This window comes from Babylonia areolata, chromosome 18 (assembly GCF_041734735.1).
Source record: "Babylonia areolata isolate BAREFJ2019XMU chromosome 18, ASM4173473v1, whole genome shotgun sequence".
In the NCBI taxonomy this organism is placed as follows: Eukaryota; Metazoa; Mollusca; class Gastropoda; order Neogastropoda; family Buccinidae; genus Babylonia; species Babylonia areolata.
The window spans coordinates 35,226,304-35,246,002 of NC_134893.1; the positions used below are offsets into that span (position 1 = coordinate 35,226,304).

Below are 19,699 nucleotides of genomic sequence, written 5' to 3' on the forward strand. Positions count from 1 at the left end.
CTTCCGCTTGCAATATTTTGATGATGGTAACCGGGGTGAAACGCTGTTTACATCGTCTCTTTCGCCGTTCGTATGGAGAGAGTTAAGGAGTCGTCGGTATATAATCACGTACATTTCACTTGATTCTGTATACTGCCTTCCCATTTTCCAGTGCTTTCTGCCTACAGTTAAGTGCTACAGTAGGAAATTTTGACAAAGCTGTTTCCAATACTTCGTTCTCGTGTTTTATGCAGTCTGTATTCGGTGTCCTCCATGTATTCTTCAGGCGTGATGAATTATTTCCGCTACACATGGCGCTATCTGGGTCCTGTGAAGGCCTGCATTCTGCACTGCGGTGGTACCACAGTGGACATGTTTGTCCAAGCACTGGCTAGTGTTTTTGGAACTGTTTAAACAGCACAAAGTAACCGCATCGGATAAATATACTTTACTAAAGTCAGTATTGTGTGTGTGTGTGTGTGTGTGTGTGTGTGTGTGTGTGTTTGTGTGTGTGTACATGCGTGTGTGTGTGTGTGTGTGTGTGTGTGTGTGTGTGTGTGTGTGAGTGCCGAGAGAGAACGAGAGAGCGAGAGAAAGGCTAACACTGAATTAATCATCATGCACCTCTGAAACGTCCTTTGTTTCGTACCGCTCGGGTAAAAACACTAACACAAGCGCGCGCCCATTCCTGACACGAGCGATACAGTAAAGCCAAGCCTTACGACATACAAGTGTGACGTAAACTACTTAGTACACATCAGTGACTGAACCAGTCATATCATTGACGTAGGCACCTGCAGAGACCAAAAAGACCGCAAATGTAAAGGTTTCACAGTTCAGTGCAAGCCGAAAAGCACACATGCAGTAGCAAACTGCCACGGTTGTATCCATCCGATGGCCGGTCTCAATAGCACTGGGTTAAGTAAGATCGGGTAACGCGGAGCAGGGGGTGGGGGGGTCGGGGGAGTGTGGCGTGGGGGGGCAGGAGGGGGGGGGAGTATGATACTGGCCAGTGTTGTATGCACCTGGATTCTTTCCCGACCAATGCGGCGCGCGTGTTAAATTAATGCCAGGTCGCCATACCACTGTGATATCCAAAGATCAAGCACTCAAAAAACCATTAGCTGCTGAATCTATGTGGAGTGTGACATGCGTGATGTTCAAACAAGTCCCCATTAGGTTAAGTAGTGACCACACTGCATACTGGATTTTTTTTTTTTAAAGCAGCACAAAGGTTTTGTCACCAATGGGTGTGAGGGAAAACAGCACTGGTGGTGTGGCCTGCTCTGGTCGCTATGAAATCCTGTCGCGTTATGTTTAGTGTTATGTAGTGTAGTGTAGTGTAGTGTAGTTCTTGGGGACTTCAATGCTAGAGTTGGCTCTGACTACATCTCCTGGGATGGAGTGATTGGAAAGCATGGCGTGGGCCACTGCAACCCAAATGGATTGCTTTTGCTTCAGACCTGTGCAGAGCACGAACTGCTGATAACCAACACAGTTTACTGCTTCCCTACCCTTAACAGGACGTCATGGATGCACCCTCGCTCAAAGCATTGGCATCTCATCGATTACGTCATCGTCAGGGAAAAGGGACAGGCAAGATGTACGTGTGACAAAGACCATGTGCGGCGCCGAGTGTTGGACAGACCATCGCCTTGTAGTCTCGAAGCTGAATATTCGAATCCAGCCCAAGAGACGCCCCCAAGGCCAGAAGGCTCCAAAACGGCTTTACATCGCTAAGCTGAAAAACATCACCATCAAACAGACGTTTGTGGAGCTGCTGGAAGATCGTTTTGAATCCGCCTCTCTGGACAACCAGAATGTGGAGTCTGACTGGAGGACCCTGCGCGAGCTGATCTATAGTACAGCTTCAGAGACCCTGGGACCCATGACCAGAAAGCACAAAGACTGGTTTGATGAAAACTGTGATGAAATCAAGCAGCTTCTGGATGAGAAACGCCGTCTGCATCTAGCCTACCTGAGCAACCCAAAGTCCACATCAAAAAAGGATGCGTACAATGCCATCCGCAGGACTGTTCAGCAAAAGTTACGTCAGATGCAGGATAAGTGGCTGAGTGACAAAGCTGATGAGATCCAGGGATATGCTGACAGGCACGATATGATGAGGTTCTATGATGCCTTAAAAGAAGTCTATGGCCCCACATCCTCAGGATCATCCCCCTTCCTCAGTGCAGATGGGAATATCTTGATCACAGAGAAGGAGAAAATTCTCAAACGCTGGGCTGAGCACTTCAACAGTGTCTTAAATCGCCCTTCCTTCATAAATGATGAAGCCATAGACCGTCTCCCACAAGTCCCCATCAACGAAGCACTGGACGATCTGCCAACACTTCTTGAGACCCAGAAAGCAATCCGTCTGCTATCCAGTGGCAAAGCACCTGGCTCAGACTCCATACCAGCAGAGGTCTACAAGGATGGAGGCACTGTGCTGACTGAGAAGCTCCATCAGCTGTACTCACTCATGTGGAAAGAAGAGACGATCCCCCAGGATTTCAAAGATGCATCTATCATTCACTTGTACAAGCGAAAGGGGAACCGGCAAGCCTGTGATAACCATCGGGGCATTTCCTTGCTCTCCATCGCAGGCAAGATACTTGCCAGGATCCTACTAAACCGCCTCACAGCACACCTTGACCAAGGTCTTTTGCCTGAGAGCCAATGTGGATTCCGGAAAGAGCACGGAACCACCGACATGGTGTTTGCTGCAAGGCAGCTGCAAGAGAAATGTCTGGAGCAAAATGCTGATCTGTTCTCCACCTATGTCGACCTCACTAAAGCCTTCGACACCGTGAGTAGAGAGGGACTGTGGAAGATCATGGCCAAGTACGGGTGCCCTCGGAAATTTATTTCCTTGGTCAGCCAATTCCATGAAGGCAGGCAGGCTCGAGTCCAGGACAATGGCGAAACATCTGCTCCTTTTCCTGTCACAAATGGTGTCAAGCAAGGCTGCGTCCTGGCTCCAACACTGTTCAGCCTCATGTTCTCTGCAATGCTTACTGATGCCTTCAGAGATGGCGATGTTGGAATCGACCTAAAGTACCGAACAGATGGCAAGCTGCTTAACCTCAGAAGGCTTCAAGCAAAAACGATCATGACAGACATCATCAGAGACTTTTTGTTTGCTGATGATTGTGCCCTCAACGCTGGATCTGAAGCTGACATGCAACTCAGCGTCGACAAGTTTGCCACTGCCAGCAGGAACTTCGGCCTTACCATCAGCACGAGGAAAACTGAAGTTCTCCATCAGCCAGCCCCAGGGAAACCCCACGTTGAGCCCAATATCACAGTCAACGGTCAGAAACTCAGTGCAGTGGAGCGGTTCACATACCCTGGCAGCACACTGTCACGAAATGCGACCATCGACGATGAAGTGAATGTCAGGATTACAAGAGCAAGCGCAACTTTTGGTAGACTCTATGCAAATGTCTGGAACAGAAGAGGCATTGGTCTTGAGACCAAACTAAAGGTCTACAGAGCAGTAGTTCTCCCCACACTACTGTACGCCTGCGAAACTTGGACAGTGTACCAACGACATGCCAAGAAGCTGAACCACTTCCACACAACATGCCTAAGGAAGCTACTGAACATCAAGTGGCAAGACAGGACCCCAGACACGGAGGTTCTTGCAAAAGCCACCCTTCCCAGCATCTTCACCATCCTGATGCAGTTCCAGCTTCGCTGGGCTGGACACGTGGCGCGCATGCCAGACCATCGGCTGCCCAAAAGGCTCTTCTATGGCGAGCTGCAACAAGGGAAGAGATCACGCGCAGGTCAGAAGAAGCGCTTCAGAGATACTCTGAAAGTCTCTCTGAAAGCGTTTGATATCAACCCTGACTCCTGGGAGGAATCTGCAGTGGACCGTGACAAATGGCGCGCTGCTGTGCACAAAGGCGCCAGGTTGTGCGAGGCCAACAGGACTGCTGCAGCTGTTCAGAAGAGGCACGCCAGAAAGTCACGGGCAAACAAGCTCCCTGACAATGGTATGCCTGTCTTTGTCTGCCCCAACTGTCAGCGAACATTTCGTGGGCAGATTGGACTATGCAGCCATCTGCGCACTCACAGATAGATTCATGAGCATCCCCCCCCACCACCATCATCCCCCATCCCCCAGCTGGATGACAATGATGGTCATCATCGATCTCGATGGACACACACCACCACGTAGTGTAGTGCGGTGAGTGCAACGTGGGGTGGTGGTGGTGGTGGTTGTGTGTGTGTGTGTGTGTGTGTGTGTGTGTGTGTGTGTGTGTGTGTGTGTGTGTGAGTGAAACAGAGACATAGACAGAGACAGAGAGACCCAGAGCTACAGATACATATTAATCTTTGATTGTGGTTTGTATTTCTTTATTGATCCTACATTATGTAAGGCAAAATCAGTAACAAAATCCCATATTTTGAAATTGATGCTCTTACAGTCAGGTTATCTATTCACTATAATACAGCATGCAACTTTCTTTACTACATTCCATAAATAATTACGGTATCGGGTTGATTCTAAACCCACACATTTGACAATTATTTTTCTCACTATTTCATGCCTTGTAATAAAAGATTTTTTACAACTTGAATCAGCAGTGTGAAAAGAATTGTGTCCGAAATACTCTGAAACATGTACTTACAGCTGTAAACTTAAACTTTAGACAGACACGCACCCCTACTCCACCCGCTCCCCACCATCCCCACCTTTTTTTTTCTTTCATACCGTAGACAATATTTCACGTCCATGCGATTATGTCCTGATTTACAGAGAGACAGTGTAACATTTACACCGTGTGTGCGTGTGCGTGTGTGTGTGTGACTGAGAGAGAGTGAGGGAGGGAGAGAGAGAGAGAGAGGAGAACGCGTGAGCCGGTAACATCAACAATTCATGCACGTGTGCTTCCAGTCCGGTTTGTTGGTTCACTGCAGGGTAAGTTAGCGGGCTTGGTTTTAGCGTTGTACTGCGCTTGGTCCTTTGTATCCTGCCAGCAGTGCCGTGTCGTTTTGTCGTTCACCGGTGAGGGAGGAAGACTTTAGTTTGTCCCGTCACACGGAGTGCTGACTGGAGGCCTGACAGTGGCACTGGTGATGATATCCAGGCGACACTTACACGTTTGAATTCCTCTCCATTGAAACAGAAACAATCTTGTTGTTGACTGGGCAGTGTACCGAGTTAGAAACAACACAGAATGAACGTCTCCTGCGGTTATGCCTCGGAGTATGGTGGTGTCGTGGTGACGTGGATGTTTTACTTACATATCATTGATTGAAGAAGACAACGTGAAGCAATTTTGAATAGTTTCATGAACGTTCTGTAGGTTGAGAAGTCGTCTTGGATGATAGAAATCTGATACCGTCCCTCCACGGAGACAGCCGCAGCATGTGACACGACCATACCTCAGCCGAACAATGCGGATCGGAGACAACTTTTGACACCGAGAAAAAATCCAACCCCGATAAAACAACAACAACAAAACGCAAAACAACAAATCGAACAAACAAACAGAGGCATGACGCTGTCGCATCCAGCAGAAAAAGCGGAAGGCATACCTGTGTTCTTAGATGTGGGGGGAAAACAATTCCGCACGGTTACTAGCACTCTGAGATCCATGCCATCTACAAAACTGGGCGCCATCGCCCAGGAAGCGGAAAAGACCCAGGCAAAGAGCGTGGAGCTCTTTTTTGACAGAAACCCACGGATCATGAACTGTTTACTGGATCTATACCGTACTCGGAAACTACACCTTCCTGGGCACATGTGCATCGCAGCCGCTGTTGAAGAACTCCGGTTCTGGGAAGTGTCATTGAAACTACTTCAAGACTGCTGCTGGAAACGTCTGGAAAGTCACGAGAACGACGAAGAGGTGGTGGCGGAGATAGACAAGTTTCTAGCGGACCCGTATGCCCATTTTTTCACGAAGGACGTGGTGTCATGGCGGATGAAGATCTGGTCCATGATGGAGCGCCCCGAACATACCATGGTGTCAAAGGTGACTCATCTGAGGCCTTCGCTTTTTCAGCAACCCTACGCTTTCTCGCACATTGAGAAAAATCTTGGAAACGGTGGGGGTTGGGGGGCGAGGGTGGGTGAGGGGGGCACGCTTTATCTCACTTTATGAGAAAGCGTGAGATTGCGGAAAAGTGTGGTCGTTCCCCTTTCACGCTTTTCCGCAATGTGTGAGAAAGCGTTGTAAGTCCCGCTTAGTTTGATAAAAATTGGAAAAAAAAAGTCATCGGGTTATTTTCCCTGTCTTTCTCCAATACGAGTCTTAGAGAACAATTTGAGAAGAGAGAGAGAGAGAGAGAGAGAGAGAGAGAGAGAGAGAGAGAGAGTTGGGGGACGACGACAACGGTGATTTTTTTTTTTTTTCTGGGAGAAAGCGTCGGATAACACTCCCTTATGTCGTACCTATTTAACAATGGCTTCTGTATTTTTTTGCCTTTCCCCTTGATTCCTCTATTACTTTGTTGGGCAGGTGTTGATGTTTTATTGTGATCACCCGTTTGTTTTTTTGCTTTTTGTTTTATCTACTTCCAGCGTGTTGTTAGTGGAGGTAGTTCAAACCTCCCCCCCGGCCCCCCGTTCCTTTCGGGTGCTGTGTCAGATTCAGGAGACTGACTACACATGTGGCAGTTTCATTTCGTCTGCAGCACCTCTTAATATTATAATAATGTACATTTATATAGCGCCCTTTCTCTCTAAGAGCTCAGGGCGCTTTGTATGAAAGCAAATTATTACAATTTACATAAATAATTCATGGCCACCTTTCTCAAAACCCCTCTCCCCCCTGACCCCTCTCACACTCCCCCTTTCCCATTCTTCATACATCCAAAGTGATCTGACATGGGTGGTGTTGGAAAACAAGGAAGCTGAGAGTGCTAAAAGACAGGTTTTGAAAAGATGAGTTTTTATTGATGAGCGAAGAGCAGAAATATAATCAGATGCATGGATATAGTGAGGAAGGTTGTTCCAGATGTGAGGAGCAGCAAAGAAGAAAGAACGTTCACCATAGGTTCTTGTACTGACACGAGGAAGTTTCGAAAGGTAACAGTCAGAGGAAGAGCGGAGATTTCTTGCGGTAGTGTAAACACTGATAAGGTCAGAAAGATATATATAGGTCATGCGTAGTGGAAAACAGAATAGCAGAGAGTCTGGGGAATGTGTGTTTGTTTTCTCTCTCCTGTCATCTCGTGTGTACCTCTTTCTTACAAGTTAAGACGATCGCAACAGCACTTTTTTTTCTTTTTTTTTTTTTACATCAATTGCAGCTGTCCGTTTTTGTTTCAGTCATGAGATGGTGCATTTCACTCTCATTGAACAACAGCTCTCTCATACACTGGTACACAGACACACAGACGCACACAGACACATAGACACAGACATACATACAGACACACACACACACACACACACACACACAGACACACACACACACACACACACACAGACACACACACACACACACGCATTTTCCAGTCTACAGGGCTAGGGATACAATTGTGGGTAGGGGTGCATGGAATGGGGGGTGGGGTTGGGGGGGATGGGGATGGATGGTGGGCAGGAAAGGAGGGGAAGGAACAAGTATCAGCTCCAAAGAGATTCCAGGTATTCCCAGAACTACAGTCACTATCACCCACCACCAACGTCATCATCATTATTGTCAAATATTTCCCCGAATTTTACACCATACTCAACACCATCATCACCACCACCACCGTCAATGTTATCAGCTTTATTATCATAATTTCCTCGAAATCGTCGTCATCACCATTATCATGATTATCATTATCACCACCACTACTACTACCACGGCGACCACAACCATCACTACCACCACCACCATCATCATCATCAAAATCATCATCATTAATACTACCACCACCACTACCACGATCGCCACCACCACCATCACCACTACTACGATCATCATCATCATCATCACCAACACTACCACCACCACTACCACGATCACCACCACCACCACCATCACCACTACCACGATCATCAACATCATCATCATCACCAACACTACCACCACCACTACCACGATCACCACCAACACCACCATCACCACTACCACGATCATCATCATCATCGTCACCAACACTACCACCACCACTACCACGATCACCACCACCACCATCACTACTACCACGATCATCATCATCATCATCATCATCATCATCATCAACACTACCACCACCACTACCACGATCACCACCACCACCATCACCACTCCCACGATCATCATCATCATTATCATCATCACCAACATTACCACCACCACTACCACGATCACCACCATCACCATCACCACTACCACGATCATCATCATCATCATCAACACTTCCACCACCACTACCACGATCACCACCATCACCATCACCACTACCACGATCATCATCATCATCATCATCATCATCATCATCACCAATACTACCACCACCACTACCACGATCACCACCATCACCATCACCACTACCACGTTCATCATCATCATCATCATCATCACACACCACGATCACCACCGCCACCACCACCACCACTTCTAGTACCACGACGACGACCACCACCACTACCACCACCACCATCATCATTACCATCATCATCATCAACACTACCACCACCACCACCACCACCATCACCACTACCACGATCATCATCATCATCATCATCATCATCATCATCACCATCATCATCATAATCATCACCAACACTACCACCACCACTACCACGATCACCACCACTACCACGATCACCACTACCACTACCACGATCACCACCACCACAACTACTAGTACCACGACGACGACCACCACCACTACCACCACCACCATCATCATCACCATCATCGTCATCAACACCACCACCACCACCACCACCACCATCACCACTACCACGATCATCATCATCATCATCATAATCATCACCAACACTACCACCACCACTACCACGATCACCACCACCACCACCATCACCACTACCACTACCACGATCACTACCACCACCACCATCACCACTACCACGATCATCATCAGCATCATCATCATCACCACCATCACCACCACCACCACCACCACCACCACCATCACCACTACCACGATCATCATCATCATCATCATCATCATCGTCACCAACACTACCACCACCACTACCACGATAACCACCACCACCATCACCACTACCACGATCATCATCATCATCATCATCACACACCACCATCACCACCACCACTACCACGATTACCACCACCACCACCATCACCACTACCACGATCATCATCATTATCATCATCATCATCATCATAAACACTACCACCACCACCACTACCACGATCACCACCACCACCATCATCACTACCACGATCATCATCATTATCATCATCATCATCACCAACACTACCACCACCACTACCACGATCACCACCACCACCATCACCACTATCACGATCATCATCATCACCAACACTACCACCACCACCACCACCACCATCACTACTACCACGATCATCATCATCATCATCATCACCAACACTACCACCACCACTAACCACGATCACAACCACCACCATCACCACTACCACGATCATCATCATCATCATCATCATCATCATCATCACCAACACTACCACCACCACTACCACGATAGCCACCACCACCATCACCAGTACCACGATCATCATCATCATCATCACCAACACTACCACCACCACTACCACGATCACCACCACCACCATCACCACTCCCACGATCATCATCATCATCATCACCAACACTACCACCACCACTACCACGATCACCACCATCACCATCACCACTACCACGATCACCACCACCACCACCAGCACCACCACTACTAGTACCACGACGACGACCACCACCACTACCACCACCACCATCATCATCATCAACACTACCACCACCACCACCACCACCATCACCACTACCACGATCATTATCATCATCATCATCATAATCATAATCACCAACACCACTACCACGTTGACCACCACTACCACCATCACCACTACCACCATCACCACTACCACGATCACCACCACCACCACCACCACTACTAGTACGACGACGACGACCACCACCACTACCACCACCACCATCATCATCACCATCATCGTCATCAACACTACCACCACCACCACCACCACCATCACCACTACCACGATCATCATCATCATCATCATCATCATCATCATCATCATCATCATCACCAACACTACCACCACCACTACTACGATCACCACCACTACCACCATCACCACTACCACTACCACGATCACTACCACCACCATCATCACCACCACCACGATCATCATCATCATCATCATCACCACCATCACTACCGCGATCACCACCACCACCAGCACCAGCACCATCACCACTACCACGATCATCATCATCATCATCATCATCACTACCACCACCACTACCACGATAACCACCACCACCATCACCACTACCACGATCATCATCATCATTATCATCACCACCATCACCACCACCACTACCACGATCACCACAACCACGATCACCACCACCACCACCATCACTATCACCACTACCACGATCATCATCATCATCATCATCATCACCACCAACACTACCACCACCACTACCACGATTACCACCACCACCATCACCACTACCACGATCATCATCATCATCATCATCATCACTACCACCACCACTACCACGATAACCACCACCACCATCACCACTACCACGATCATCATCATCATTATCATCACCACCATCACCACCACCACTACCACGATCACCACAACCACGATCACCACCACCACCACCATCACTATCACCACTACCACGATCATCATCATCATCATCATCATCATCACCAACACTACCACCACCACTACCACGATTACCACCACCACCACCATCACCACTACCACGATCATCATCATCATTATCATCACCACCATCACCACCACCACTACCACGATCACCACAACCACGATCACCACCACCACCACCACCACCATCACCACTACCACGATCATCATCATTATCATCCTCCTCCTCCTCATCATCAACACTACCACCACCACCACAACCACGATCACCACCACCACCATCATCACTACCACGATCATTATCATTATCATCATCATCATCATCATCACCAACACTACCACCACCACTACCACCATCACCACTACCACCACCACCACTACCACGATCATCATCATCATCACCAACACTACCACCACCACTACCACGATCACCACCATCACCATCGCCACTACCACCACCACTAGTACCACGACGACCACCATCACCACTACCACCACCACCACCATCATCATCATCATCAACGCTACCACCACCACCACCATCATCATCATCAACAATGCTAACACCACCACCACCACCATCACCACTACCACGATCATCATTATCATCATCATCATCATTACCACCAACACTAACATCCACCACTACCACGATTACCACCACCACCATCACCACTACCACGATCATCATCATCACCACCACCACCACTACCACGATCACCACCACCACTATCACCACTACCACGATGATCAACAACATCATCATCAACGTCATGAATTCCAGATTTGGCGTCTGGTTTTCTCCTTCTTCATCTTCCTGGCGGTCCTGGTGTTCGCCTTCCAGACCATCCCCAAGTTCCGGAGCTTCTCGGAGGCCATGAAGAACACGTACCCGCTGCTGTCCAACTGGAGCATATCGGACGTGCAGCAGACCCTGGACTTACCTCCCATGGACATGCTGGCCATCACGACGCCCGACGCCTGGATCACCTGTCTGGAATATGTCACCTCCTTCTTCTTCCTGGTAGACCTCGTCGCCAGACTGGTCCTGTGTCCCCTGAAGAAGAGGTTTTGGTGTTGTTGTTGTTGTTGTTGTTGTTGGCAGATGTGGTGTAGCGTATATGGATTTGTCCCAACGCAGTGACGCCTCCTTGAGCTACTGAAACTAAAACTGTCGTTGATGTTCCACGGCGTTGCTATCCGCCGTTTTTTTGTTGTTGTTGTTAAATCAGTGCATATGTGTCGTTTGAATCAATACAATCAATACATTTGTGTTGTCGGTAAGTGCTGTGTTTGAATCAATACATTTGTGTCGTTGTCGGTAAATGCTGTGTTGGAATCAATACATCTGTGTTGTTTGTCGGTAAAGGCTATGTTTGAATCAATACAATCAATACATTTGTGTTGTCGGTAAATGCTGTGTTTGAATCAGTACATTTGTGTCGTTGTCGGTAAATGCTGTGTTGGAATCAATACATTTGTGTTGTTTGTCGGTAAATGCTGTGTTTGAATTAATACATTTGTGTTGTTTGTCGGTAAATGCTAATAGATTTGTGATGTTTGTCGATAAATGCTATGTTTGAATCAGTTAAACGCTGTCTTGTGGTCCGAGCTGAACCAAAACACCTGTTAAATCCTGTCTTCCACCTTTTCTCTTTTATTTGGAATCTCTCGATTGTACGACGAATGAACACACTGATACCTACAAGCAACCAGTCTGAAAAGATGTAAATCGAGAAACTGGAAAAAGGGCATTGATAACCCAGTTGTGGTTTGTTGGTTTGTTTTTCCGAGCAGCAAATTAACTCTACAAGTCGTCGTGGTAGCGTCGGTTGGGTGTTGACTTTCTAATCCAGTGTTCATCAGTGATCAGGGATCAATGCCCCGTTCCGGCATGATGTTGTGTCCTAGGGAAAGGCACTTTACTCTTCAATTTTCTCCATTCCACTCAGGTGTGAATGGGTACCTGACTTCAATTAGGGAGGGTTGATTTAAAACGACGGAAGGAGAGTATTGGGCCACGCCTTCCAATACCGAGCTGTAGACACAGTGGATAGGAATTCACTGCCCCGATGGCCGTGAAAGGGCAGTGGGACCTTAAACTTTAAAAATATATTCACAAATAGTAAAGAGTAGTAACTCTCTCCACACACAGGGTACATAACTTCAAGCCAATGCTGCTTACGCTACCAATTCAGCTAGCACACAGGTAAATAAAAGGTATATTGGAACAAACCCGGACACTTCCCCCAAAAAAGGAAGCGCCGGGCTTGTCCTTATACCGATCATTTGACATGTGCACACAGCAGCAATGACAGAAGAAATGTGCGAACACACAAATTAGCTTTTATTCAAGACTGGCATAGCCTTTTAATCCTGAACAAGCCACACAGAACACACGGACAATACAGAACAAAGACATGGTTGCCTCGGTGGTTTTTCAACTTGAAATTAATAAACAATGAGGCCAGGAGATCAAAGTGATTAACAAATAATAAAGAGTAGTACCTCTCTCCACACACAAGGTACATTAAAAAATATATTGTTTCCCATAGCTCACTATTAAGCTCACTTCCCACCAACTTTTATTCCGACATTCAAAGGAGAAAATTACATTAGACAAAACTCACCCTCCTTCTCCTTTGAATTAAGTCTCCGAAACACAAATTATGCCTCTGACATACCGCACATCATATACTAACTTGCCATAATGTTAAAGTTTCACATCCCTGACCTGAAATCATATTCAGCGTTGACAGTCTTCAGCAGTCCGTTGCTTATTGTATGACTTTTTCAAACTTTTGTTAAATACTCCAGTTGGTTCGCTGTTATAGTCGTTAGTTTTCAGTTATGAAGATGTTAATTTGTTATGTTTCTAAAAATATTTCTTTAAACAAAACTTCACCTATATATATTTTTTTAAAAGCAAAACTACAATCAATCATTTTTTGTATGTAACACATGTATACACACACATACGCGCGCGCGCGTGCACATGCGCACGCACGCTCGCACACACGCACACATACATACATTCACATACTCGCATGCGTACACAGTAATTTCTTTCCCCTCCCTCGATGTTTTCTTCCCCCTTTTCCTTTGTCAAACATCACTTATAGCGAAAAGACCTTAAACAAAAGAACACACCGCACAGTTTTCTAGAGAGCGCTTGTGTGGCGGACCCTGTTTGCAGGTTCTTCCAGCAGGCACGGAACTGGCTGGAGATGTTCATCTTTGCCCAGACCGTGGCCCTCCTTGTCATGGAGAACAAGGTGATCCCTGACAAGGTAGAAAGCAGGAGCATCAGTAAAGTGGAGCATAACCTCTTCATCTTCCTCGGGGCTCTGACGGCATTCAGAGCTCTGCGTATCTTCTACATGGCCAGGAACTTCGACTACATGCAGGTCTGTAAGAGTATCAGTAGCTCAAGGAGGCGTCACTGCGTTCGGTCAAATCCATATACGCTACACCACATCTGCCAAGCAGATGCCTGACCAGCAGCGTAACCCCCCCACCCAAGAAAAAGAAAAGAGATAAATACATAAAAATACTACTACTAATAATGATAATATTTATAAGGCGCAAAATCTTGATGAAGTCAACTCTATGCGCACAAAAAAAAAAAAAAAAAAAAAAAAGTAAGAGAGGAAGGGAAGATACGAAGTTAGGAAAGAATGAAGGAATAACTCACAACTCAAAGAATTTGTTCTTCTTTTTTTTTCTTTTTTTTTGTGTTTTGTTTTGTTGAAGAAGGCCTTCTGACCCATTATATTATCGAATATTAACCACGCATACTTCATCGTACAAACACACTACTGCGTTCATACACACACACACACACACACACACACACACACACACACACACACACACACACACACATATATATATATATATATATATATTAAACGCCCGCCTTCACTCATCGCTATAAATCCGTGCGCGATAGTGCACAGTACCTGAAATCCCCAAAGTAAACGTCTTCCATTAGTGACAAAATTAACGACTCTGATCATATACGATCAGTTTTTGAAGTTTTTGGACGTCAGCTTGAATCGCAGACGCTATTTATGATCATAGTAAAATAGGACGACGTTTATTGTAATGATAAATAGAACATAAAACGTACTGAAGATTTTCCGAGTGAACATTTTTTTATATACAGAGATGGAACAAATTCATGTCGAGGTCCATGAGACGTATACAGCAAATTAAAACATTACCTCGTATTCAACAAGGGAGTTACACGGTACACATTCCAGATGCGTATCTCATCTCGTGTGTACGTGTATCTGAGGCTCCAATTCTAAACCTAATAATATCTCTTACCTGTTTATTCATTTATTCAGTACAATTCTTGTGATATGGATGATTCGAAATTACCGATGAGCATTAGGTCTGCTGCAGTTTTAAATATGCTCACACCAGTTTTGATAACTTATCACTTTGATTGAAATCAGATAATAGTTCTCTTATTGTTTTAAATCTATCTATCTATCTATCGATCGATCTGTCTATCTATCTATCTATCCTGTAGTCTCGTAGACCGTGGGAGGACCACACATTTGGCAACCAGTCTTCTCCATCTCAAGCGGCGGTTGTCTGTCCTGACTGTATCATTCAGGGTCAGACCTGTCCACTGAGATGTTGTCTTCCCATCTCTTCTTCTGCCTGTCTCTTCTCGTTACTCCCTGCACTGTTCCCTGCAGGAAGATCTTGGTGAATGCGACAGGTGGCCATACCACTTCGATTTCCTTTTCTTCACGGTGGTCATATCATTATGTGGCCCAATAGCTTGATTAATTCTTCTACGCACTTCATCGTTTGTGATGTGGTCCCTGCATGTGATGCCAACGATCTTACGGAAGCATCTCATCTCTGTGGTCTGTATCTTATTCTCAGTTCAGCTGTCGAAGTCCATGTCTCGCAGGCATATAGAAATATGGAAATATTGAGGGAGCGCATCAGTCTGATCTTTGAGCTGAGCGTGATGTTGCTGTCATTCCAGTCTGGCCTAAGTTTGTCAGCGATCTTGTTGTCTGAGCTATCATGGAGAGTATTTCTGGCTTGGATCCTTCGTCCGAAAGATTGCTCCGAGACACTTGAAGCTTTGGGCGGTTTCCTTTTTCTCAAAGTTGATTCAGATATCGGTGATGATGCCGTCGTAGTTGTTGGTCATCAGTTTGGTCTTCTTTGCACTGCGCTCTATGCCATAAGCTGCAGATGTTTTGTCAAGGCTTTCCATTAGGTTCTTTAACTCCTGCAAATTCGTCAATGTTATCGGCAAAACGCAGGTTGGAAATAGTCTCGCAATCGATGCTGACTTTACCTTCATGGTGTTCAAGTGCGTCAATCATGATCCTTTCCAGGAAGATGTTGAAGAGAGTGGGAGTTAGAAAACAGCCTTGTCTAACTCCAGTGCTCCCATTGACGTAGACTGCGCAGCTGGTCTTTTCATACAGACGCTGAATCACCTTGATCAGCTAGGTGTTGATATTGTGCAGCTTCATGGTTGCCCACAAGGCTTCGTGCCACACCCTGTCGAAGGCCTTTTGAAATCCACGAAGACGCGGTAGAAGTCTTGTTGGTGTTATAGGTACCTCTCACACATCCTGAGGTTGAAGACTCGTTCTGTTGTGCTGGGCCCTGGTCTGAATCCTGCCTGTTCTTCTGTGACGATCTTCTCTGTTGGTGTTTTCAGTCTATTCATAATGATTTTCGATATGACCTTCCTAGGATGGCTTATCAGGCTTATGGTGCAGTAGTTTAGGTATTGTTGTAGATTGCCGTTCTTGGGGAGATAGATTAGGTCCATGGTGTCGGCCATTCCCCAGTCTGCCAGATCTTGATGCAAACTTTGGTGAGGACGCTGACCATGGCTTTTCTCCCTGCCTGTACTAGTTCTGCCGGTATAGTGTCCACTCCTGGAGACTTACCTCGCTTGAGTGCTTTCACTGCTGCCTCGACTTCCTGAAGGATGGGGTACTTGTCGCTGTCATTTGTTGGAGGGACATTCAGTACTTCTGCATCCCCTGTGACTCTGTGTCTGTACAACTCTGAGCAGTATTCAGTCCATCTATTCAGGATATGCTGCTCCTCCGTTAGACAATTCCCAGCTTTGTCTGGGATTATTGTAGAACGCCCTTGTTAAGTGCTTGTCACATCTTTCACAGGCTTGTACGGTTTTTTGCTGTTGTGTGCTTTCAGGCTGTCTTAGGCCGCCTCATTATCTCAAAGTCTAATCCAAAGTTGTATAAAGTGTTTGGTACATGTGATACACAGTACACATATCTTCATGATCGCATAGCGATAGAAACATTTTGTAAGATTTAGGAGGAAGCCGATGATCATCCATTCTTCTTAGCCATAGCACGAATGAAGAAAATGCTTAGCAAATGCTGTTTCTCCAGACAACATGCCACATGCTGTCCTTGGACCAACATTCAGCAGCTTTATAATTGTTTACTCTTTGCTAGCGATATTTTGTGCATTATCGTCAGTAGGTATCGATCTGCAAAATCATTCACGATTTCAATGTTACGGCCTTCATATGATATGTCCATGTTTCCCCACAAGCAATCCATCCACCATAAAAAAATCGTACTTATCAAGGTTGAATTTATTAATTATCAATGCTAGATTTAATCCGTATGCCTTTTTTTTGTCAGGACATTAAGCTGATTTATTTTGTAGAAGAGTGACTGTATCTTAAGAAAGCATGCGAGATATCGTCAGCAAAGAATAGAATAAACAGTTCAATCATATCGAGGTTCAGCTGTATGTATATTTGTTAGTCGTGTCCGACTACGACCATTAGCATAACAGACGAGGTAATTGCTGTCCCGAATATCTGGGCTTGGACAGTCGGCGTTGAGATGATTCCCGAAGGCCAACTTGCCCCAAAGGCTGTAGCACTAAGACCCAGGGCAATCTTGCCTCCTAGTTTGAGAGTCATAGTCCTTCACAAAAGACTTTTGATCTCGTTAAACCAAGGTGTAGGCTGCATTCATTTTTATTTTTCGCCAGCGACTGATTGATTGTAGATGGCAGAAATCGTCTGACCATATCCAAAACTGAAAGATTTAGTTGTTATGAGAATTTCTGCATTGTGTCTGACCTGAAACCTTACTTAGTGTAAAATATGAACAGACATTTAAAATATATAACAACAAGATTCAGACTAGGTATTTCTGAATTAGCGGTCAATCATTATAGATACAGAACATGTAATGACACTGATTTAATTTGTCCATTTTTTAAAGACTCACAAGAAAATGAAATGCATTTTGTTATTTGTTGTCCGGCTTTGAGGGATATTGGAGATTAATTTATTATGCCTAAATACTTTAGACAACCTACAATGTTTAAACTGAACTTATTAATGTCTTCAAACTCCTCTGAAAGTGTTCGAAATTTTTCTTTATTTTTATACAAAGCTTTCAAATTCCGAGAAATAGCTACTTCATAAGAAAATTGATTGTTCTAGATTTTGAAACAGGGTGCAATTTAATTGTATTTCTGTTTGACAGTGTGTTACTTGTATTGTTATATGATGTTGTATGATATGATGTTCACATACCTCTTCATAAGGGGCCTTGGGCTATACATGAATAAACCATCTCTCTCTCTCTCTCGTCTTTCTGTCGCAGCAACCTCAAGTCTCTTTAACTATTATGTATTTGATTTGTTTTATGTCATTTATTTATTCACGCTTATTTCATTTATCATAGTGTGGGTATGTGTGTGTATGCGCGTGTGAGGGCATAGCGCAAAGAAGCTTCCAGCTTATCGATTCTACCCTCAATAAAACATTTGTCATTGTCATTGTCATTTTCTCTCTCTGTTAGTGTCATTCATTCATTCATTCATTCTCTCTCTCTTTATCTCTCTTTCCTTCCTTCCTCCCTTCTCTCCACCTCTCTCTCTCTCTCCTTCCTTCCTTCCTTCATTCCTTCGTTCATTCATTAATTCTCTCTCTCTCCCCCTCTCTCTCTGCCACCCTCTCTCCCCTCCCCCATCTCTCCCCTCCCCCTCTCTCTCTCCCCCTCTCTCTCTGCCCCCCTCTCTCTCCCCCCTCTCTCCTCTCCCCCTCTCTCTTCCCCTCTCTCTCTGCCCCCCTTTCTCTCTCCCTCCCCCTCCCCCCTCTCTCCCCCTCTCTCTGCTCGCCTGTCTCTCTCTTCCCCCTCTCTCCCCTCCTTCCCCCTCTCTCTCTCTCCCTCCCCTCCTTCCCCCTCTCTCTCCCCCCCTCTCCCCTCCTTCCCCCCTCTCTCTCCCTCCACCCCCTCTCTCCCCTCCTCCACCCCCTCTCTCCCCTCCCACCCTACTTCTCTCTCTCTCTCTCCCCCTGTTGTATTATACCACCAAACAGGTGCTGGTGCTGTCGGCGAGATCCTCGGTGAAGGAGCTGTTCATGCTGCTCACTTGCGTGGTGTCCTTCGTCACGCTCTTCGGGACGCTGGCCTACACGGCCGAGATCGTGGACGGTCTGACTACCTTCCCCTCCATCCCCTCCGGCATGTGGTGGGCCCTCATCACCATGACTACCGTGGGCTACGGGGACGTGTACCCGGTGAGCGTGGGCGGGCAGGTGGTGGGCGCGGTGTGTGCCCTGTCCGGCCTCGTGGTCATCGCCCTCCCTATCGCCGTCATCGCTTCCAAGTTCGCCTCCTACCACGACAACCTTTCCCGCTGCCAGCAGAGGAGAGCCAGGGCCGCCTTCTTGGAGCGGAACCCGGAGTTTGGTGATGTTGGTGGTGGTGGTGGTGGAGGTGGTGGTGGTGATGATGATGATGATGGTGACGATGATGGTGATGAAATCAGCAACAACAACAGCAGCTGCTGCTGCGGTGGTGGTGGTGGTGGTGGCGAGAAGAAGATGAATAAGG

At 46.3% G+C, this 19,699-nt stretch overlaps 1 protein-coding gene across 1 annotated transcript in view; it reads left to right on the forward strand.

The window, feature by feature from the left end:
• The first annotated feature begins 5,489 nt into the window (after positions 1 to 5,489).
• The window catches only part of LOC143292225 (potassium voltage-gated channel protein Shaw-like), a 17,847-nt gene continuing 3,637 nt past the window's right edge, over positions 5,490 to 19,699 (forward strand). Inside the window, exons 1-4 of the mRNA XM_076602412.1 lie at positions 5,490 to 5,969; positions 11,596 to 11,879; positions 14,008 to 14,218; positions 19,183 to 19,621. Coding sequence (XP_076458527.1) covers positions 5,490 to 5,969; positions 11,596 to 11,879; positions 14,008 to 14,218; positions 19,183 to 19,621 — 1,414 coding nt within the window. The remainder of the gene's footprint in view (positions 5,970 to 11,595; positions 11,880 to 14,007; positions 14,219 to 19,182; positions 19,622 to 19,699) is intronic.